The sequence below is a fragment of the Mobula birostris genome, chromosome 31, assembly GCF_030028105.1.
Source record: "Mobula birostris isolate sMobBir1 chromosome 31, sMobBir1.hap1, whole genome shotgun sequence".
NCBI lineage: Eukaryota > Metazoa > Chordata > Chondrichthyes > Myliobatiformes > Myliobatidae > Mobula > Mobula birostris.
The window spans coordinates 32223764-32248535 of record NC_092400.1 but is presented as its reverse complement, the minus strand read 5'-3'; the positions used below and the strand labels follow the sequence as shown (position 1 = coordinate 32248535).

The following is a 24772-nucleotide window of genomic DNA, read 5'->3' as shown; positions in this document are numbered from 1 at the left end:
AATTTACTAACCCATCCCTCCACTTCCTCCTCCAGGTCATTCATAAAAATCACAAAAAGAAGTGGTCGCAGAACAGATCCCTGAGGCACACCACTGGTCACCGACCTCCATGCAGAATATGATCCATCTATAACCACTCTTTGCCTTCTGTGGGCAAGCCAGTTCTAGATCCACAAAGCAATGTTTCTTTGGATCCCATGCCTCCTTACTTTCTCAATAAGCCTTGCATGGCGTACCTTATCAAATACCTTGCTAAAATCTATATACACTACATCTACTACTCTACCTTCATTTATGTGTTTAGTCACATCCTCAGAAAATTCAATCAGGCTCGTAAGCCACGACCTGCCTTTGACAAAGCCATGCTGACTAGTCCTGATCATATCATGCCTCTCCAAATGTTCATAGATCCTGCCTCTCAGGATCTTCTCCATCAACTTACCAACCACTGAGGTAAGACTCGCTGGTCTATAATTTCCTGGGCTATCTCTACTCCCTTTCTTGAATAAGGGAACAACATCTGCAGTCCTCCAATCCTCTGGAACCTCTCCCGTCCCCAATGATGATGCAAAAATCACCGCCAGAGGCTCAGCGATCTCCTCCCTCGCCTCCCATGCCTGGGGTACATCTCGTCTGGCCCCAGAGACTTATCCAATTTGATGCTTTCCAAAAGCTCCAGCACAGCCTATTTCTTAATGTCTATATGTCCAAGCTTTTCAATCTGTAGTAAATCATCCCTACAATTGCCAAGATCCTTTTCTGTAGTGAATTCTGAAGCAAAGCACTCATTAAGTACCTCTGCTATCTCCTCCGGTTCCATACACACTTTTCCACTGTCACACTTGTTAGGTCCTATTCTCTCACGTCTTATCCTCTTGCTCTTCGCATACTTGTAGAATGCCTTGGGGTTTTCCTTAATCCTGCTCACCAAAGCCTTCTCATGGCTCCTTCTGGCTCTCCTAATTTCATTCATAAGCTCCTTCCTGCTAGTTTTATAATCTTCTAGATCTCTATCATTACCTTGTTTTTAGAACCTTTTGTAAGCTTTTCTTTTCTTCTTGACTAGATTTTCAACAACCTTTGTACACCACAGTTCCTATACCGTACCAGCGTTTCCCTATCTCATTGCAACGTACCTATGCAGAACACCACACAAATATCCCCTGAATATTTGCCACATTTCTTCCGTACATTTCCCTGATAACATTCGTTCCTAATTTATGCTTCCAAGTTCCTGCCTGATAGGTTCATATTTCCCCTTACTCCAATTAAATGGTTTCCTAACTTGTCTGTTCCTATCCCTTTCCAATGCTATGGTAAAGCAGATAGAATTGTGATCACTATCTCCAAAATGCTCTCCCACTGAGAGACCTGACACCTGACCATTTTCATTTCCCAATACCAGATCAAGTACAGCCTCTCCTCTTGTAGGCTTAGCTACATATTATGTCAGGAAACCTTCCTGAATACACCTAACAAACTCTACCCCATCTAAACCCTTGCTCTAGAGAGATGCCAATCAATATTCGGGAAATTAAAATCTCCCACCACAACAACCCTGTTATTATTACATCTTTTCGGAATCTGTCTCCCTATCTGCTCCACGATATCCCTGTTACTGTTGGGTGGTCTATAAAAAAACACCCAGTAGAGTTATTGACCCCTTCCTGATTCTCATTTCCACCCACGGAGACTCGGTGGACAATCCCTCCTTGACTTCCTCCTTTTCTGCAGCCATGACACTATCTCTGATCAGCAGTGCCATGCCCCCACCTTTTTTGCCTCCCTCCTTGTCCTTTCTGGAACATCTAAAGCTTGGCACTCTAAGTAACCATTCCTGCCCCTGAGCCATCCAAGTTTCTGTAATGGCCTTAATATCATAGCTCCAAGTACTGATCCACGTTCTAAGCTCATCTGCTTTGTTCATGATGCTTCTTGCATTAAAGTAGACGCATCTCAAACCATCAGTCTGAGTGTATGTGTTCTGTATATCACCTGTCCCAAAAAAGGTCCCAATGATCCAGAAATCTGGATCCCTGTTCCCTGCTGCAATCCCTCAGCCACACTTTTATACTCCACCTCCCTCTATCCCTATACTCATTGTCACGTGGCACAGACAGCAATCCTGAGATTACTACCTTTGAGGTCCTGCTTCTTAACTTCCTTCCTAACTCCCTGTAGTCTGTTTTCAGGACCTCCTCCCTTTTCCTACCTGTGTTGTTGGTACCAATATGTACCACAACCTCTGGCTGTTCACACTTCAGGAGATCGTGCACGTGAAACGCCCCGGACCTTGGCACCTGGGAATCAAACTACCATCCGCATTCCTTTCCTGCGTCCACAGAACCGCCTGATTCTGTGTAAACAATTTATAGCCTGAAATTCTTGTTCTTCGCAGACCTCTACGAAAGCAGAAGGGTACCCCAAAGAATGAGTGACAGTAAAAACTGTTTGAACCCCAAACCCCCCCCCACACTCCCATCCTCTCATGCACAAGCAGCAGCAAAGCATTGTCCCTCCGTCTCCACAGTTCAGCAAAAAAGTATCAGCCCCCTCCACCCACCAAGCAAAGCCCCCAATGAAGACCATGATCTGCAGTACAATAAAAACTAATCATTCACATGGCCCTAGCAAAATCTTTGACAAGGTCTTGCATAGAAGGCTAATCTAGAAGGTTAGAAGACATAAAATCAAAGTTAGCCTGATGGGAGGAGACAGAGGGTAGAGAATTGCTTTGCAGATTGTTGGACCTTGACCAGGGGTGTGTCACGGTTATCAGTGCAGAATTAATATATAATTTATTAGCTTTAATATAGTTTCTCATATCTGCCAGGACTTTGGATGAGAAAATAAGTGGCCTGGTTAGTAAGTTTGCAGATACTGTGAACAGTAAACACAGTTGTCGAAAGAATCAACAGGATATTGATCAATTGAAGAAACAAACAGCAGACGAAACTATACTCTTGATAGATATGAAATGATTTGTGAACTTAAACTCGGGCAGGACATAGACAGTGAAGGGCAGGGCCCTGTGTCAAAAGTACAAGTAAATAGTTCATTGAAAATCAGTAGACAGTCCTTGGTCCAAGACGCCGGCTGTTTACTCTTTTCCATGGATGTTGCTTGGCCTGCTGAGTTCCTCCAGTATTTTGTGTGTGTTGCTTTGGATTTCCAACAACTGTAGATTTCCTCGTGTACATGAGTAACAGGACGTGAAGAAGGAATATAAACATGTTTACCTTCATAGGATGTGGCACTAAGTACAAGAATTGAGTCCTCAATGTTATGGTTTTATAGAACTTTGGTAGACAACACCTTAAGTACTGTGTGCCATTTGGTAGCCATACTATACAAACGGTCATAAGATATAGGAGCAGAATCAGGCCATTGGGCCCATCGAGTCTGCTCCATTATTTCATCATGGCCAATCCATTTTCCCTTTCAGCCCCAGTCTCCTGCCTTCTCCCTGTATCCCTTCATGCCCTGACTAACCAAGAATCTATCAACCTCTGCCTTAAACATCCCCAATGACTTGGCCTCCACAACTGCCTGTGGCAATGAATTCTACAGATTCACCACGCTCTGGCTAAAGAAACCCCTCCTCACATTATTTATTTCTCTATTTATCCATTTATTTATTTGTATTTTTGTTTGTTCATTAAGATGTAACATGGAATAGGCCCTTTCTGGCCCTTCAAGCCACACTTCCCAGCAACCCCCGATTTAATCTGAGCCTAATCGTGGGACAATTTACATCGGCCAATTAACTCACCAACTGGTAGCTCTTTGGATTGTAGGAGGAAACCACAGCACCCGGAGCCAAATCATGCAGTCACAAGGAGATTGTACAATCTCCATAGTACCATAAAGTACTGTACTAACCACCCACCCCCTTCCCAGCCATATCCAGACATTCAGGCCAACTGTAGTCCTGGCTGAGATCAGACCTATGGTCTCCTGCTCTGTTATCCCTAAACTCACTCAGCCCTGGAGGAGGAAATGAGGAGAGATGGAGGGGGAAATATCACATACAACCTCAGTTGCTACCTTCAATTCAACTTAAATCATCAGAAGTGCTGAACCAGGGAAAGATTACACAAAGCCTTCAATTGCCAGAGGCGGCTTCATTCCAACCTTTAACCAGCCATTTCCTAAGGAAACGATGTTTCAAATTTTAAAATAACTGCATTATCAGACTCTCTTCTGCGTGACTTCATAGCCTTGAAGTTTGAAGCTTGACTAGAGGTTCAGAGAGATCTGCTTTACAGTTTAACATACAAACGTTTGTACTTTGAAACCGGACAACAGTATGGCCTTACACAGACTAGTCAGACAAATAACTCCTACGTGCCACCACAATACAACTTTAGTCAGTGAGGAAATAAGCTGCAGTATTAAACACCTTTACTTACTCCTCACAGGTGAGCAGAACAACTCAGTGGCAACAAACTAAGAAGGGTTAACACCATTTTCAATGAAAACAGCTACAGGCACACAAATCAAGAAATTTAGTCTTTCTGCATCGACTTCCATCCTCCTTTCAAAGCCAATCCCAAGTTGGACGAGAGGTGGTTGCATCACTTCACAGCTTTGGTTCTGTACTCTGTGGAAATGAAGTGCAGGGTTCTCACTTTAAACATTTATTAGTACCATAAAGGTAGCCAATGAACAGACAACCCATCCTGCTGGGGAGTTTATGCAATATCAAGTTCCTCATCTTTCAGCCACTTGCCTTGCTTGCTCTCACATTGGGACAGGACAGTGAAACAAGTTCTTGGTGATGTAGAACTTCAGTATGTTGATTTGGTGAGTTACCTCCCATTATCAACAACCAAATTTAGCAGGGCATCTCCAAGATAAATTCCACCATTCTCCAGCAGAGGCCTTGGAAGTGTCATAGAGTCATAGAAAGGTACAACTCAGAAACAGGCCTTTTGGCCCATCTAGTCTCTATGAACCACTTAAACTGCCTGCACCCATTGACCTGTAGCCCTCCATATCCCTACCATCCACGTATCCAACCGAACTTCACTTCAACGTTGAGATCGTGCTGACAGCTGACTCCACATGAAGTTTCTCCTCGTGTTCTCCTTAAACATTCACCTTTCACCCTTAACCCATGACCTTTGGTAAGCAAGAGAGGGTGCAGAAAAGATTCACAAGGATGTTGTGTGCACTGAACAGATTAAGTGATGGAGAAATTGGAAGTTTTCCCTAGAGCGAAGGAGGTTGATGGACGACCATAGAGATTTATAAAATTATAAAGTTGCTGTCTATTTCTCATGGTAGGTAAGTCTATGTGGAGAGGTGGAGATACGGCTTTACCAAGGAGTGTAAGGCGCCCTTTCCCTCTGCAAGCCTTCAGATCACCCTTGGGTGTAATCAAGCAATGTATTTACAATATTACTCAAATATTAAATACTGATATATTAAATACACAACACCTGGATTTATTGGTTAGCACCATGTTTGTGATAGAGAAAGGAAGATGTTTCCCAGCCATTCCATTGGAAGTGCTCTTCTAGTTGTCTGGTCAACAAAATTGTGGTTGATTCTGTCCTTCAGTTCTAGATAACTTGAGTATATTAAAATTCATGTTTATTATCATGGGGACATATACAGGACATAAATGCCATGAAAATTAACTTCTAGTTTACAGCATAAATGAAGCAGATATAAATAAAACTCTATTTGGTGAGATCATAGTTCATCTGGTCTTGACCTTGGCATCCAAAATTTTTATCAGAATTTAATGTTGAATATACTAAATAACCCATTCTGCTCGAATAATACAATGCCACAAACTGTTCCAGCTGCTCTCATCTGGGAAACGGTACCGCAGCATTAAAACTAGGACCAAAAGGCTCCAGGACAACTTCTTCCACCAGGCCATCAGACAAATTAATTCACACCGACACAATTGTATTTCTAAGCTATATTGACTGTTCTATTTCCTGTCTTACTGTACATACTATTTATTACAAATTACTGTAATTTACACATTGCACATTCAGATGGAGATACAACATAAAGATTTTTACTCCTGTATGTGAAGGATGTAAGAAATAAAGTCAATTCAATTCAGTTCAATAGGGAATTTGATCTTTACAATCCTTGTCTGAGGCCTAGTTCATCACAAGTAAAGCTCTCCCCACCATTGAGCACATCTGCATGAAATGCAGTCACAAAAATCCATCATCAAGGACCCCCATCACCCCGACATGCTCTCTTCTCACTGCTGCTATCAGGAACAAGGTACAGTAGCCTCAGGACTCAGTAGACTCAGGCTCTTGAATCAAAGAGAATAACTTCACTTGCCCCATCATTGAAATGTTTCAAGGATCGTCACCTCATGTTATTGATATTTATTGTTTACTTATTTATTATTATTATCTCTTTTTGTGTTTGCACAGTACGTCTTCTTTTGCAGACTGGTTGAACGCCCACGTTGGTGTGGTCGCTCATTGATTCTGTTATGGTTATTATTCTATGAATTTATTGTGTATACCTACAAGGATTTGAATCTCAGAGTGACATATACGTACTTTGAGAATAAATTTATTGTGAACTTTTGAACTTTGAAATTGCCAATCCCTTTGCGTTTGCTCTTGGTTCAAAGATTCAAAGGAGTATTTTTGACTAAACGAACAATGATCCAATACAGTATATTGCTAACTCTTGTTGGAATCGTGTTTCCACCGAGAAGTTTGTATAAATTAGCCAAAAGGATTTGAAGATGAATCAAAGCCTGTCATCTCCATATGAACTTGCATTTGATTAGAATATTTAACTCTTTACTGGAGAGACAACACAATTTTGTCTTTTTTTCTGCACTTGTCTTCAGCACACCAAAACACACTTAAAAAGTTGTAGCATCTGACTGGTTCTGGTGAGTTACTTAATTGTTCAGCTGATTCTTACATAATTTGTTAAATATAGGTTAAAAAGGTGTAAAATAATTGAACACCTACTCGACCTTTTTCAATTGGCTGCCTCTTGATGTCCTGAAGAAATTTTTGAGTACAATTTTCTCAGGATATTGGAAGATTCTCAAGGAGGTTGTTTTCTGTATTCTATGCTTTATTTTAAACCGTGTGAGTTATAAAAGTAGTTCTGGAGCAATCGAACTGTCATTGATTTGGCATTCACAGTAATGTTTGATCACATACCAAATGTCAAATTTGTTCTTTATCTAGTACAGAATATACTGGAGAAAGAAGTGATAAATTAAGGAAACTCTTCCAAGTTTTGTGCTGGTTGGTTTCTGTATCCCATGCTTAACAAAAGGTATATATCCTTTTTTCCCTCTATTGCAGATCTTTATTAACAATGAGTGGCATGATGCAGTCAGTAAGAAAACATTCCCAACCATCAATCCCTCCACAGGAGAAATCATCTGTCAAGTTGCTGAAGGAGATAAGGTAATTTGTTTTTTGTATATATTTGACATTGAAGATCGAACATAAAATAGGTACAGCACAGGAGCAGACCACTCGGCCCACGATGTTGTGTGAACCAGCTAAAAAAGCAAATCAGAAACATCCAAACACTAGTCCTTCCTGCACCCACAAAGTCCCTATCTCTCATCTTTCCTATATCCATGTGCCAATCCAAACATCTCTTAAAAGCCTCTAAATGTATTTGCCTCTACCACTATATCAGGCAGGATATTCCAGGCATTCATCATTCCGAGTAATAAACTTACCCCTCACACCCCCCCTCACCTTCAATGCATGTCCTCTGGTATTAGACATTTTAGCCATGGGAAACAGATACTCTCTGTCCACTCTATCTATGCCTCTCATAATCTTGTAAACCTTCATCAGATCTCCCCTCAGCCTCTGATGCTCGAGAGCAAATAACCTGCGTTTATCCAGCCTCCCTTGATAGCACATGCCCTCTAAACTAGGCAGCATCCTGGTAAACCTTTTCTGCACCCTCTCCAAAGCCTCAACATCCTCCCTGTAGTGGTGCGACCGTCTGTATACAATACTCCATTGTGTCCAAACCAGAGTTTTATGAAATTGCAAATAGCTTAAACCTTTCATTTAAACCAGGGGTCTCTAACTATTTTTATGCCATCGACCCCTACCATTAACCAAGGAGTCCTTGGACCCTAGTTTGGGAACGCCTGATTTAAACCGAACACTTCCTATATCCTTTGCATATTGAATTCTGTTAAGAAAGTACAGAATTATGAAAAAAAATAATTATTCCTAACAAATACTAGTTGAATCTAGCAAATTCCTTCTGATGCCTTACATTGTAATAGTGAAATATATGAAACACGGGAACCTGCAGGAGAGCCGAGTGAATTTGAGTACCGAGCTAAACAGACCAGTAGTTTTTCAAAGCAACTCACAGAAAATGCTGGAGGAACTCAGCAGGGCAGGTAGCATCTATGGAAAAGAGTATAGTCGATATTTTGGGTCGAGACCATTTAACAATATGATGAATTTGGAAGCTTTGCTGGGATAACGTACCCTGATAGTTAGATATAGCTAGAAGTTGGTAGTGCTATGAACAGTGCTTTTCTTCCCTTCCTGTTCATTGAGAAGTTTGAGGCAGCATTGAATTGAGATTTGACCTATAATGTGTGGTACATTAATTTGAACACGTGGGCACGTGGTCAAGTGGTTAAGGTATTCGTCTAGTGATCTCAAGGTCGCTAGTTCGAGCCTCAGCTGTGGCAGCGTGTTTGTGTCCTTGAGCAAGACACTTAATCACACATTGCTCTAGTCTGTGCAAGGAGTGGCGCCCCACACAGACTTCCAATCTGCGCCTTGTAAGGCATGAAAATGCCCGACGCAGGCCTCTCATGGTCTGAGCCGACGTTCCCCCCTAATATGAACAGGAATGAATACTATGTTCGCCTGCACTGGGGTTCCTACTGTCTGTTGTATCCAGTGACCTCAATGTTCTTGCAGGAGTTGTAGATGTCAGCCCCTACAAATCAGCACAGCCATTTGTCATCCAGTCTGAGCCAGGTGATTTGCTGCTCAGACCAAAATGGTTTATTAAATTACCGGGAGACTCTAGTCAGTTACAAAACAGTCAGGCTGTACAGTGAAGCCTTTAGTTGAGAATTAGGAACTTAAGTCTGTGGCCATCATTCATCTTCTATTTATGGCTCCGGATGCAATTAAGGAACCATTGTCATCTTCTCTCAGTTCCGTTATTGAGATAAGTCTGCAGATGTTCTGCCGAACACTGAAGTTCCTTTTGTTCTCTGCAACTTAAAAGCACGTTTGTTTTCTAACTTCTCCTTGTTCTGTTAAAATGTTAATTGCTCCTCTCTCCACAGTTGCTAAGGGGAACTACAGGTCTAGGCTTGCCATCACTTACTGGGTAACTGGTGGAATTCATTATTGAATGGTCGTGGTCTTTGGGAACATAGGCAGAGTCAAGCAAGCAGTGAAATAGTCGTGTCTGGATTATCAAAAGTCATTAAGATCTCATTCAAAAAAAGTATGGAGGTGTGGTTCATGTGATCCTTGGGTCTCTTCAAATCTATTCCACACCGGGTAGAATGATGGTTGATCTTGTGTCTCATATCTGCCTTGTTGTTCAGTCTCTGATTCTGGAAGTATCCAAAGTTCTAGTCATTCCCAACCAAACTCAACTGTGGTCATTGACATTCCTCTGTCGTGACAGTTCCAAAGGTGTGTAACTCTCTGGTGAAGGGTTCTTCTATCCTAAATGTAGGGAGGAGGTCCTGAAAACAGACTACAGGGAGTTAGAGAGGAAGTTGAGAAGCAGGACCACAAAGGGATTGGAGCAGGGGGCAGGGATTCAGATTTCTGGATCATTGGGGCTGGTGTGACCCGTACAAAAAGAACGGGTTGCACTTGAATCCCAGCGGGACCAGTATCCTGGCAGGGAGGTTTGCAAAGGCTATTGGGGAAAGTTTAAACTAGAATTGATGGGGGGTGGGAACCGAACTGAAGAGACGGAGAAAGGCGGTTGGCTCACGGATAGGGAAAGCTTGGAGGTAGTGCAAAAGGGAAGATAGGCAGGTGATAGAGAAGAGGCGAGCTCAGGCCGATGGTTTGACATGTGTCTATTTTAATGCAAGGAGTATTATGGTCAAAGCGTATGAGCTTCGAGTATAGATCAGTACTATGATGTTCTGGCCATTACTGAGACTTGGATGGCTCAGGGACAGGAATGGTATCTTTGAGTGCTTTAGATGTTTCAGAAAGGACAGGGAGGGAGGCAAAAGAGGTGGGGGCGTGGCACACTCGATCAGAGATAGTGTCACAGCTGCAGAAAAGAAGGAAGGAGGAAGTCATGGAGGGATTGTCTACGGAGTCTCTGTGGATGGAAATTAGGAAAAGGAAGGGGTCAGTAACTCTACCGGGTGTTTTTTTTATAGACCACACAATAGTAACAGGAACGTCGAGAAGTAGATAGGGAGACAGATTCTGGAAGGGTGTAATAATAACAGGGTTGTTGTGGTAGACTTTAACTTCCCCAACATTGATTGGCATCTCCCTAGAGTGAGGGGTTTAGATGGGGTGGAGTTTGTTAGGTATGTTCAGGAAGGTTTCTTGACACAATATGTAGATAAGCCTACAGGAGGTGAGGCTGTACTTGATCTGGTATTGGGAAATGACCCTGGTCAAGTGTCAGATCTCTCAGTGGGAGAGCATTTTGGAGATAGTGATCATAATTCTATCTCCTTTACCATAGCATTGGAGAGGGATAGGAACAGTCAAGTTAGGAAAGCGTTTAATTGGAGTAGGGGGAAATATGAGGCTATCAGGCAGGAACTTAGAAGCATAAATTGGAAACAGATGTTCTCAGGGATGTACGGAAGAAATGTGGTAAATAAGAAGAAGAAAGCTCTTAACTCTAAGTGGAGTCATTGGGATGCCGTCATGATGGCGTTTTTTAGCAGGCTTTCTTATTTTTAGAGGCTGAGTTGCTAGCCAAGGGAGCCAGCTGGATTCGAACTCGGGAGCCTTCGCTCTGAAGTCCGGCGCCGATGCCACTATACCACCAGCTGGCCTGTGGCAAATGTTCAGAGGATATTTTCATGGAGTTCTGCATATGTACATTCCAATGAGACAGGGAAAGGATGGTAGGGTACAGGAACCATGGTGTACAAAGTCTGTTCTAAATCTAGTCAAGAAGAAAAGAAGAGCTTACGAAAGGTTCGAAAAACTAGGTAATGATAGAGATCTAGAAGATTATAAGGCTAGCAGGAAGGAGCTTAAGGAAGAAATTAGGAGAGCCGGAAGGGACCATGAGAAGGCGGACAGGATTAAGGAAAACCTCAAGGCATTCTACAAGTATGTGAAGACCAAGAGGATAAGACGTGAGAGAATAGGGCCAATCAAGTGTGACAGTGGAAAAGTGTGTATGGAACCAGGGGAGATATCAGAGGTACTTAATGAATATCTTGCTTCAGTATTCACTTCTTAGTCGCTACGTGGAATCTAGGCATGAACTCCGGAAAGCCATTAAGGGCGCCAAGAGGCAATATCGAGCCAAGTTGGAAGCCCAGGCTAACCAGAGGGATGCCAGTAGACTATGGCAGGGTCTAAATGGGATCACTGGGTGCAAAGAAAAGGCTGGGAATATCAATAACTGTGGCGCTTCTCTTCCTGACGAACTTAACGTATTCTACGCAAGATTCGAACAGAAGAGGAGTGTCCCGCTCCCTCCGGATGAACCGGACCTGGTGGCATCGAGATTCATCGTCACCAAGGAGGATGTTAGAAGGGCCTTCCTGAAGGTAAATCCAAGGAAGGCGATGGGCCCAGATGGCGTCCCAGGATGGGTTCTCCGGGCCTGTGCAAGCGAGCTAGCTGGAGTGTTTGCTGACATCTTCAACTGCTCCTTGCTTCAGTCTAAGATCCCCTCGTGTTTTAAGAAGGCAATGATAATCCCAGTGCCGAAGAAGAGCAAGGTGGCATACCTGAATGACTATCGACCTGTGGCTCTGACATCAATTGCTATGAAGTGCTTCAAGAGATTGGTTATGGCACACATCAACCACAGCCTACCGATCAACCTCGACGCTTTGCAATTCGCCTATCGGAGCAACAGGTCAACGGCAGATGCCATCTCTCTGGCCCTACATTCCTCCTTAGAACACCTGGAGAATAAAGGTGCATACGTACAGCTCTGCCTTTAATGCCATCATTCCAAGTAAACTGATTCCTAAGTTTCGGAACCTGGGCCTTAGCACTCAGATCTGCAGCTGGATCTTCAACTTCCTCACAGACAGGACCCAGGCTGTAAAAATAGGGGACAAGCCCTCCTCTACAATCACTCTGAGCACCGGTGCCCCACAAGGCTGTGTACTCAGCCCCCTGCTGTACTCACTGTACACCCATGATTGTGTAGCCAAGTTTCCATCGAACTCAATATATAAGTTTGCTGATGACACAACAATTGTAGGCCCTATCTCGGGTAATGATGAGTTTGAGTACAGAGAGGAAATTAAGAACCTGGTGGCATGGTGTGAAGACAATAACTTATTCCTCAACGTCAGCAAGACGAAGGAATTGGTTGTTGACTTCAGAAGGAGTACCGGACCGCACTACCCAAGTTACATCGGTGGTGCGCAAGTGGAACAGGTCAAAAGCTTTAAGTTCCTCGAGTTCAATATCACAAATGACCTGACTTGGTCCAACCAAGCAGAGTTCACTGCCAAGAAGGCCCTTTACTTCTTGAGAAAACTAAAGAAATTTGGCCTGTCCCCTAAAACCCACACTAATTTTTATAGATGCACCGTAGAAAGCATTCTTCTAGGGTGCATCACAACCTGGTATGGAAGTTGTCCTGTCCAAGACCGGAAGAAGCTGCAGAAGATCGTGAACACTGCACAGCACATCACACAAACCAATCTTTCGTCCGTGGACTCACTTTACACCGCACGCTGTCGGAGCAGTGCTGCCAGGATAATCAAGGACACAACCCACCCAGCCAACACACTTTTCGTCCCTCTTCCCTCTGGGAGAAGGCTCAGGAGCTTGAAGACTCGTACGGCCAGATTTGGGAACAGCTTCTTTCCAACAGTGATAAGACTACTGAACGGATCCTGAGCCGGATCTGGGCCGTACCCTCCAAATATCCGGACCTGCCTCTCGGTTTTTTTGCACTACCTTACTTTCCATTTTTTGATTTTCTATTTATGATTTACAATTTAAGCTTTTAATATTTATGAATTTTTACTATTTTTAATATTTAATATTTGTAATCAAGGGAGTGGGAAGTGCAGAATCAGATATCACTGTGATGATTGTACATTCTAGTATCAATTGTTTGGTGACAATAAAGTATAAAGGATGAGAGGCGACCTGATAGAGGTGTATGAGATGATGAGAGGCATTGATCGTGTGGATAGTCAGAGGCTTTTCCCCAGGGCTGAAATGGCTAGCACGAGAGGGTGCAGTTTTAAGGTACTTGGGAGTTGGTACATAGGGGATGTCAGGGGTAAGTTTTTAGGCAGAGACTGGTGAGTGCGTGGAATGGGATGCCGGCGACGGTGGTGGAGGCGGATACGATAGGGTTTTTTAAGAGACTCTGGTATAGGTACATGGAGGTTAGAAAAATAGAAGGCTGTGAGTAAGCCTAGTAATTTCTAATGTAAGGACATGTTCGGCACAGCTTTGTGGGCTGAAGGGCCTGTATTGTGCTGTATATTTTTTATGCTTCTATCCCTTATTTAAGACTATGTTCTACCCTAGTCTGCTCTTCTGGATGGAGAAAACAGCTTCTTAGCATTTACTTTGTCTATTCCTTCCAGAATCTCTGAGATGAGATCTAATCTGTCATTCTTTTAAATTTAAGTGGATAAAGGCCAAGTTACCCAATCATTATTCGTTGGACAATTCCTACGCTCCAAGAAGCAGTTTTCTAAAGGTTCACAGCACTGATTGCAATTCAATTTGTCCTTGTCCAAGTTAGCCTGTATAATATTAGCAAGGTTTCCATATTTTAAACTGAGAGGCAATAGACTATAATTAAATAATCATACTAAGTCCCTTTTTAGCCAATATTAACATATTAGGTTGATGTTAAGATGTCAACTGTTTCCAATCTGAAAGATTTTGCATAAAAGACTTAAGTATTTTTATTTATTTAAGCACTATGTATGGGTGTTGGGTGGTGGAGTGGAGATGCGTCTTTACCAAAGGAGGTGCAGGGTAATCCTTCCCTCCACTAGCCTGCAGGTCACCCTTGGGCAGGGTGTAGCACCTGCTTAGCCACCCCTACCCCCCAAAAATCAGGGTCACATGAAGCCATGGGAGCATTTGGTGATGATCATATGAGCAGCTGGTGCAGATCACAAGTCCTGGTTATGCAACCACTGACGCCAGGCAGACAGTCTCTGAAGACTATTGATAATGGCTGGGGTCACCTGCCTTGTTAAAACACTGCCCAGAAAAAGGCAATGGCAAACCACTTCTGTAGAAAAATTTGCCAAGAATAATTGTGGTCTAAGACTATGATCATACAACATAGCATATATTGATGATGGTGATATGGGTTTTATCGACTCAGTCCATTCCTAAATGCCTTTGAGAAGATGTTGGTGATGATATTTGGTTCTTAAGAGAATTCAGGCCAACAAGGATCAGGAGGGAAGTAAATTTGCCAAGGATTAGTAGTGATACGGTGGACGAGGCTTGATGGATCTCAATAGTAAGTAGCCTTAGAAGTGGCAAGAAAGAATTAACACAACTGTGTCTGTGACTATCACCAGAAAATTACTTTGCATTTTCAGTTTTGATTAACTGTGTGTACTTGTATTGAATATTGTCAGATGTTGTGATTAATCTGCCCACAGGCTGACGTGGATAAAGCAGTGAAGGCAGCGAAAGATGCATTTAAATTTGGATCACCGTGGCGACTAATGGATGCGTCACACAGAGGGTTCCTTTTACACCGCTTAGCTGACCTCATTGAACGTGATAAAGCATATTTAGCTGTAAGTACGTTGCATAGGAATGTGTACATTTTGTTGACCCACATTGTATTCTTTATGCTGTCATGTTTAAAAGCTTTGTCAAAACATCTAGTGCTACTTTAATGTCACTTCAGGTGCATTAACCTGTCTTGGTTTTGTGTAGCTTCCTGAATTCATCAATACTGTCTGATTTTTGAGAGTAGCTTTCGTTTGTGGGGAATGATTTTTTATTTGTTTTCTTTATATCTATATATAGAGGAAGGCCGAGAAAACGGAATTTGTTTAGTAATATTATAATTGTATAAATGGACAGCAAATAACCGGCCTTTTGACTGGTTAATCCGTCATGGTGCTTGCTTTACCCACAACATCAGCATAATCTTCTGTTTCTTTCTTCCTCATTGGTTCCATTAGTAAATGTCCTCCATGCTGATAGATTCAAAGTACATTTATTATCGAAGTATGTACACAGAAACCTGTGAATGTGTGGGTTTCCCCCCCATGTTCCGGTTTTCCCCCCACAGTCCAAAGACCAACTGCTTGGTTGATAATGGGTCATTGAAAATTGTCCCGTGATTAGGCTAGGGGTAAATCGGGGGATTGCTGGGTGACGCGGCTCAGGGTGCTGGAAGGGCCTATTCCAAGCTGTATTAAATTAAAATACAGCTCTGAGATTTGTCCTCCCACAAGCAGACACAAAACAAAGGCCAAACACCCAACACGTGAGAAGAAGAATGTAACAATAAGAGGGGTGGAACCAAGCGTGTAACAATATTAGCGCTCTGTCAGATTCGAGGTGGGCAATAATCCAGCCAGGTGTTTAGCAATGGTATCTCAACTCTGCACAACTGGCAGCACTGGCGATGACGTGGCTGTCACCAGGTTGCTCTTAATTAACAGAGCAGAATTCCTTCTCACTGGCTGCAACAAATACGTCCCAAAATGCCGATCCTGAAAATACGAAGCTAAAACACAGGATGCCTAAAGCATTCGCATGATGAGTGCAGTCTATGAGGAAACAGTCAATGTTTTGGGTCTAGGACCTTTCATCAGAATCAGAAAAGCTATAAAATGACCTTGTTTTACACTGGAGGTAGGGGTGGGAAGAATGGGGGGGGCGGGGGCTTTGATAGGATGCACGTCAAGTTGTTAAGGTATAATTCTTTAAAAAAAAATGACAGAAAAGGAAACTCTAACACTTAAACATAGGGTAACTAATGAGACAGTACTCCAACGTGCCCATACGAAAAGATCTTTAATGAGAACATTAAATGAGAGGAAACTTAAATTCCTGGGCCATGTCATCAGAAAGGGAGAAATAGAATGTCTTACATTCCAAGGCCGTATGCCTGGGAAACGCGGAAGAGGAAGGCAAAGAAGAAAATATATGGACACTGTGGAAGAACAGATCTAAGTGGGCGAGATGTCATTGACGCTGCATGGGATCGTTGGATGTGGAGAGCCATGATCACCCAAGCATGTAATGTGCAAGGCATATTATGAAGAAGAAGAAGAAGGAGGAGGAGGAGGAGGAGGAGGAGGAGGAGGACGACGACGACGACTTAAACATAGGTACAGTTATATCTAGGCAGAGAAGCTAAAAGGGCGATTGCCTAGGTAATAAGTTTGGAGAACTGCAGTGTGCTCAGATGGGCAGTGAGGTGCAGTTCCACTTCTTTGCCGAGGACATTATTGGAGCAAGTGAGAAGGCTGAAGCTGAATCAAAAATAAAGTGCAAGGTGACTGGAGGATGCTCTGTAAAACATTATTTTCCCAATGTAGAGGGGATTGGGCAGCTGGTGCATATCACAAGTACTGGTTCTGTGACCACTGACTAAAGATGACTTAGCCAATGTAAATTGTCCCGTGACTAGGTTAGGGTTAATCAGGTTTGTTGGGGGTTGTTGGGGTGGCGTGGCTTAAAGGCCCACTAAAATAAAAACTGTTTGCTGTTCTCTGTCATATCTCCATCTCTCCATGCTCTTCAAAACCACTGTCCAACATTTGGCTTTCTGTGTAGTAATTATTTCCACAACTCAGTGTCAAACTTTCCAAATCTTTGTTTGATAAAAGATCCGTTAAGGAACAATTCATTATGTTAGAGGTGCTAAGTACACAGGTTATTGTTGACTGAAGTTGAGTTACTGATCCCACCAACTGTTAACACACATCTGGAACCTGGCGTAGCTTTCTGTTGATGTCAGCAAGGAGCAGCACGTGGGATAAAGTGTGGTTTCCAAAATAAAGGTGTGGAAGAGTGAGGAGAAACATGGACGATGAACTTACTGAGATGCCTTTGATATATGTATGCTCCCCTAACTTTTGATACATACCATTGAGGAGCATTTTATTGTTTTTATGTTGCTTGGTATTTTTATTGAACTTCGATATTGTTTATATTATTTCCTTTCTCGTTTATATTTTTCAGTCATTGGAGACGTTGGATAATGGGAAACCATACCACATAGCCTACATGGCAGACTTAGATTTGGTTCTTAAATGTTACAGGTATGAGCATTATGTTTCTATTCTACCTTGTTCCTTTTGCTAGAAAACTTTGCCTGTATAAAAGGAAGAATTACAAGTGCTGGTAATAATCAGTAAGTATGGCAGCATATGTGGGGGGAGAGAGAGAGAGGAAAACATAACAACTTTTCATCAGCTGTGAACTAGGCATGACAGCTTGACTTGATGGCCATAACATGCCCATTAATAATCTAGGTCTACTAACTTGGGGTCATTGCTGCCGAGATCAGTGGTGGTGAAGGCTATTAGTGATACAGAAACTAGAGTGTTGCCCTATATGGACAGACTGATGTCATAGCAAATGCCCCTGCTAGGTCAGCAGAGAGTAGCAGGAAAGGTAAGTAAATGGCTGCCATTGCCCAATTGTCACCACTTGTGAGAGAAAGCTTATAAGTGGTCGTTTACTTCTGGAAGACTTCACTACAGGTTTCCCCCGCCATCCGAAGGTAGAGCGTTCCTATGAAATGGTTCGTAAGCCGAAATGTCGTAAAGCGAAGAAGCAATTACCATTTATTTATATGGGAAAATTTTGTGAGTGTTCGCGGACCCAAAAATAACCTACCAAGTCATGTCAAACAGCACATAAAACCTAAAATAACAGTAACACATAGTAAAAGCAGGAATGATATGATAAATACACAGCCTATATAAAGTAGAAATACTTTAAAGTAGACTTGGGAGTCCTCGTACAGGATTCCCTTAAAGTTAACCTCCAGGTTGAGTCGGTCGTGAAGAAGGCGAATGCAATGTTGGCATTCATTTCTAGAGGAATAGAGTATAGGAGCAGGGATGTGATGTTGAGGCTCTATAAGGCGCTGGTGAGACCTCACTTGGAGTACTGTGGGCAGTTTTGGTCTCCTTATTTAAGAAAGGATGTGCTGACGTTGGAGAGGGTACAGAGAAGATTCACTAGAATGATTCCGGGGATGAGAGGGTTAACATATGAGGAACGTTTTTCCGCTCTTGGACTGTATTCCTTGGAGTTTAGAAGAATGAGGGGAGACCTCATAGAAACATTTTGAATGTTAAAAGGCATGGACAGAGTGGATGTGGCAAAGTTGTTTCCCATGATGGGGGAGTCTGGTACGAGAGGGCTTGACTTCAGGATTGAAGGGCGCCCTTTCAGAACAGAAATGCGAAAAAATTTTTTTAGTCAGAGGGTGATGAATCTGTGGAATTTGTTGCCACGGGCAGCAGTGGAGGCCAAGTCATTGGGTGTGTTTAAGGCAGAGATTGATAGGTATCTGAGTAGCCAGGGCATCAAAGGTTATGGTGAGAAGGCAGGGCAGTGGGACTAAATAGGATAAAATGGATCAGCTCATGATAAAATGGTGGAGCAGACTCGATGGGCCGAATGGCCTACTTCTGCTCCTTTGTCTTATGGTCTTATGGTCTTTTCCACAATCATTACTGAACTGTTCTCCGTAGTGAAAATCGCATGCAAGCGCTGTCGGCAGGAAATCTCACGCAAGCGCTCTCCAGTAACCTTTAAACTATGAAGCTGCCAAATCATACCAAATAACACGTAAAAATACACAGCCGATATAAAGTAGAAATAATGTATGTACAGTGTAGTATCACTTACTGGAATTGGGAAAACAGCGCCGAGCACACTGATGATGGTGTGTTAGGCTGAGTCGTCGCAGGTTGGGTGGTGCAGTGGCCCCCACCCTCCAGGCCGCTGAGCAATACATTGCCGCGAGGAACACAGGGGTCCAGCGGTAGCCGGGAGATACACAGCACATCTTTAAGAAAAAAGCCGAAATAAACATGCTAATTAATTAGGTGCCGCCCGTAATTGTCGGCCCAGATCAGTGCCAATTTCCGATTGCGTCGTCTCTGATCTGGACCGACAATTACGTGTTGGCGGCACCTAATTAATTAGCATATTTATTTCAGCTTTTTTTCTTAAAGATGTGCTGTGTGCCACCTGGCTATCTTTGCATTCTCCGCGAATCGGTATCTGTCCATGGCCTGGGTGTTGGAGTGGTGGGACACTGGGGTGTCATCTCGTCGCCTGTTTCCATTAGAGCATGCAGCTCATCTTCTTCTATCTCTGCCCACCTGGATGTCGAAGGTCGAGGTTCGTCGTCCGCTGTGGCTGATGTGGAAGGCTTGCTTGACTGCTGAGCCTCGCGCATTTTTCTATCATACAGTTGTTTAATAAGGACTCAAACTATCCTGCAAATATCTCCTAAACTGACGTACCCTTTCAAAATTAAAGTCATACTTTATCATTACTCATTCGGTTTCGATTGTTATCCTTTTTTCTTCCAATTGCATCAGCTCTTCATCTGTCAGTTCTTGGTGATGGGATGCCAAAACCTCTTCAACATCATGTTCGTCAGCTTCCACAAGCCAAACTCACGTTGTCCTTACTTCGTTCACCACGATCAAAACGCTTAATTATGTCTAGTTTTACTATAAGTGTAACACCCTTACGAGCTCTTTCAGGCTTTTCCGATACCATAGAACTCATCTTGCAAACAGCTGCTCACAGGCATGTGTTAAAGCAATGAAGTTCCGAATCCGGGGGAGAGCAGCTGCTCGGGGCGCGCTCTGCCTTTTATCGCACGCTGAATTTTTTTTTCGTAACAGTGAAAACACCTTCTGAAAGCGAAAATAGGGTACTAATGTAGGTCTTTCATAACAGTGAGGTTTCGTAAAGCGAACGTTGGAAAAGCGGGGGACACCTGTATTCAGTTTAGAGCAGACTTGCATTATGAAGATGAAAATCCATATACTCGGCAAGGGAACCGGCTTCCTTCCTAGTTACAGATAAGACGCGATTGAGCTGGCTATGCAGAAATAGTGGACTATCCATGATGCAAGACTGAGGGACCGAATATCACCATCATCGTTCTGTGCCATTGTCGTATGACGTGGGCAATCATAGTCTGTCGACCATGATTGTTCTTGGCAAATTTTCTACAGAAGTGCCTTCTTCTGGGCAACGTCTTTACAAGATGGGTGATCCCAGCCATTATCAATACTTTCAGAGATTGTCTGCCTGGCGTCAGTGGTCGCATAACCAGGACTTGTGATATGCACCAGCTGCTCATACGACCATCCACTTCCTGCTCCTATGGCTTCCCGTGCCTCTTAATCGGTGTGGGGGGGGGGGGGGGTGCTAAACAGGTGCTACACCTTGCCCGAGGGTGAACTCCTGCAGGTCAGTGGAGGGAAGGAGCACTGACACCTCCTTTGGGAGAGACGTATGTTCACCCCACTTATCTTTGAACTATTCCAGTATAGCTCAAAGATAAGCTTGAGAAAGGCAGCTTGATTGGGCAAAGTACTTCTCTCTTGTTTCATCAAGGTTTACAAGAATGATCCCAGAAATGAAGTGGTTAATGTTTGAGAAGCATTTGATGGCTCTGGGCCTGTACTCACTGGAGTTTAGAAGAATTAAGAGGGGATCTCACTGAAACCTACCAAATATTGAATAGCCTATATAGAGTGGATGTGGAGAGGATGTTTCCTGTAGTGGGAGAGTTTAGGACCAGACGGCACAGCCTTAGGATAGAAGGATGTCCCTTTAGAACAGAGATAAGGAATTTTTTCAGTCAGAGGGTGGTGAATCTGTGGACTTCATTGCCACAGATGGCTGTGGAGGCTAAGGCATTGTGTATGTCGTTGATTAGTGAGGGTGTCTAGGGTTACAGGGAGAAGGAAGGAGAATGGTATTGAGAGGAAAAATAAATCAGTCATGGCAGAGCACACTCGATGGGCTGAGTAGCCTGATTCCGTCCCTATGTGTTATCGTTCTACTATTCACTGGTTTTGAATTTTACCCCTTCTGTCACTTCTCTGTTCCCATCTTTCTCCAGCTTAAAAAGCGTTCTCTTTTGGTCGGATTCTAGTGAAAGGTCATCCACACAGATGGCCGTCATTATTTCTATACTGTATTTCCAATACCAGAGCAGTTGATTTTTGGCAGAGGGTTTTCTTTATTATAAAGCTTCATAAATGCACATTGTGTTGGCCTGTGGCCGAGTGGTTAAAGCGTTCATCTAGTGATCTGAAGGTCGCTAGTTCGAGCCTTGGCTAAGCCAGCGTGTTGTGTCCTTGAGCAAGACACTTAACCACACATTGCTCTGTGACGACACCGGTGCCAAGCTGCATGGGTCCTAATGCCCTTCCCTTGGACAACATTGGTGACGCAGAGAGGGGAGACATGCAGCATGGGCAACTGTTGGTCTTCCATACAACCTTGCCCAGGCCTGTGGCCTGGAAACCTTTCAAGGGGCAAATCCATGGTCTCATGAGACTAACGGATGTCTATATAAAAAAAATGCACATTACACAACTTTATCAAAGTGTAAAAGGCAAAATAATAAAGACCTTTTTCACCTTGCTGAATTCTTCACAGGTACTATGCAGGCTGGGCTGATAAATACCATGGTAAGACCATTCCTGTCGATGGAAACTATTTCTGCTATACACGTCATGAACCAATTGGTGTGTGTGGGCAGATTATCCCGGTGAGTGAACAGCTGAAAAATAAATTTGTAAGAAATAAACCAGGAAATTATTGACTTGTGAGTCTGACATTAGTAGTATTTACGTAGACATGGATGATTTAGGGTAGTCAGCATGGCTTTGAGCATGATTGGTCATGTCTAACCAATCTTATAGAGTTTTTCGAGGAAGTTCCAGGAAGGTTGATGAAGGCAAGACAGTGGATGTTGTCTACATTTGACAAGGTCCCACATGGGAGGTTCGTCAAGAAGGTTCAGTCACTCAGCATTCAAGATGACGCAGTAAATTGGATAAAACATTGACTCTGTGATAGAGGACAGAGGGTGGTAGTAGAGGTTTGCCTCTCTAACTGGAGGCCTCTGACGTGGTGTGCCACAAGGATAGGTGCTGGATGCTTTGTTGTTTGTCATCTATATCAATGATCTGGATGAAAATGTGGTTAACTGGATCAGCAAGTTTATGGATGACACCAAGATTGGGGGTGTAGTGCACAGCGAGGATTGCTATCATGGCTTGCCGTGGGATCTGGGTCAGCTGGAAAATGGCCTGAGAAATGGCAGATGGGATTTCACGCGGCCAAGTGAGACGTGTTGCATTTCGGTAGGATCAGTCCAGAGTAGGTCTTACACAGTGCACAATAATGCATAGTGTGGTAGAACAAAGGGATCTGAGAATACAGGTCCAGAATTCATTGAAAGAAGCATCTCACTTAGTAGTGTCGTTAAGAAAGCTTTTGGCACATTGGCCTTTGTAAATCAAAGTATTGAGGGCAGGAGATAGGATGTTATGTTGAAGTTGTTTAAGACATTGGTGAGGCCTAATTTGGAGTATTGTGTTCAGTTTTGGTCACTTATTTACAGGAAAGCTGTAAATGAGGTTGAAAGAGTACAGAGAAAATTTACAAGGATATTGCTGGGTCTGGAGGACCTGAGTTTTAAGGAAAGATTGAATAGGATAGGACTTATTTCTAGGAATGTAGAAGATTGAGAGGAGATTCGATGAAGGTATACAAAATTATGACGGGCATAGATAGGCTAAATGCAAGCAGGCATTTTTCACTAAGGTTGGTTGTGACTACAACCAGAGGTCATGGGTTAAGGGTGAAAGGGGAAAAGTTTAAGGGGAACATGAGGAGAAACTTCTTTACTTAGAGGGTTGTCAGAGTGTGTAGTAAGCTGCCAGTACAAGTGGTGCATGCAAGCTCGATTTCAATGTTTACGAGAAGTTTGGGTAGGTACATGGATAGTAGGGGTATGGAGGGCTATGGTCTCGGTGCAGGTTGATGGGAGTAGGCAGGTTAAATGGTTCGGCACAGACTGGATGGGCCAAAAGGCCTGATTCTGTGCTGTACTTTTCTATGACTCTGAAGTAATAAAGACGACTGCAGTTGCTGGAATCTGGAGCAACAAACGATCTGCTGGAGGAACTCTGTAGGTCAACATTATCAAGTTGAGCTCCTCCATCAGGGCTCAATGTTGACATTTCCTTTCCCCTCCCCTCCCGCAATTGCTACCCAATATCTCTCTCAGAATTGCAATAATTACATTTGTGATGCATGCTGTATCCCCAATATTTTTATAGGCACTCTCTTGTTTTTCATACATTTAAAAAAACTGTTTCTGAATTGGTTCATATGCTTCTTTAATATTAAAATGGTGGTTGTCCATCATGTCTGAAGATGACAGGAAACCTGTGCAGGAGAGTTTTAAAAATGGAAAAGCCATTGTACTGGGGCAGTTCCAATCTTTCAGTCTCAGAAGTCTGCATCTTGTGGTATGAACAAGCGTCACAAACTGGGGTCTTCCTTGGTTGCAATGAATGACCGTAATGTTTTCTGGACCTTGTCATGCCTTTGACTCTCCATGGAGCAGTCCAGCTCCACCTTCTCTGATCCAAATGATAGATTTTTACTGGTTAGTGGTTTACTCTTTAATAAGAAGGTAGTTCTGGTTAAGTGTCTGGAATTTTATAATTCGTTATTTAATTTGCTCCCAAATTTGAATGAGTTTTCAATAATCTGGGGCGGAGATCTTAATACCTGTTTATCCCCATTATTGGACCGCTCGGCCCCTATACGGACACTACCCAATAAACCTGCAACCTTGATTGATTAATTCCCCTCAGGTTCGGGGTCGATGGACAGTTGGCGGTTTCTGCATTCCCAGGAAAAAGACTTCTCTTTTTTTTTTCACATATTCATCACTCTTACTCAAGAATTGTTTATTTTTTTTATTGACTCTCGTCTTATTTTTTCAGTAGTTAAGTGTGAATATGATACTACAACCATTTCGGACCATGCTCCACTTAAACTTTCTATTAATTTATTGGCCAGTACGCAAAATAATAGACAATAGTGTTTTAATCCACTGTTGCTTCAGGACTTGGATTTTGTTAACTTTATGAATGAACAGATTGATCTTTTTCTTTACAGTTAACAGTACAGATGATATTTCCATGAATACTCTTTGGGATACCTTTAAAGCTTACATTCGTGGCCAGATCATTTCGTACTCTGCTGTGTTGAGGAAAAGGTTGAAGAAGGAAGAGCTTGCTCTTGTGGACAAGATTAAGGAAATAGATAAGAAATATGCTACAGCTCCATCTGAGAAGCTGTATAAACAAAGAAATGAACTTTAAATGGAACACAGTTTATTACTTTCGTCCTCTATTGCAAATCAATTAACGAAGACAAGAAGCGAATTTTATAGACATAGTGACAAAGTTGGTAAACTGTTGGCTAATCAGTTGAAGACTAACTCCATTAAATTTCAAATTAATCAGATTTATAATCAAAAAGATCAACTAACATTTGATCAAGCTGAGATTAATCAATCCTTTTTT

General features: G+C 42.8%; 1 protein-coding gene across 2 annotated transcripts in view; it reads left to right on the top strand.

Annotated features, from left to right (window-relative positions):
• Nucleotides 1-24772, top strand: part of LOC140190980 (aldehyde dehydrogenase, mitochondrial-like) — a 65199-nt gene that overhangs the window by 3531 nt on the left and 36896 nt on the right. For both annotated transcript variants that reach the window (XR_011883732.1, XM_072247999.1), the window contains exons 2-5: nt 7317-7421; nt 14804-14944; nt 17352-17431; nt 21822-21933. Coding sequence is in view for 1 of the 2 variants with exons in the window: in XM_072247999.1 (XP_072104100.1) it covers nt 7317-7421; nt 14804-14944; nt 17352-17431; nt 21822-21933 (438 nt within the window). In the remaining variant the exon portion in view is untranslated. The remainder of the gene's footprint in view (nt 1-7316; nt 7422-14803; nt 14945-17351; nt 17432-21821; nt 21934-24772) is intronic.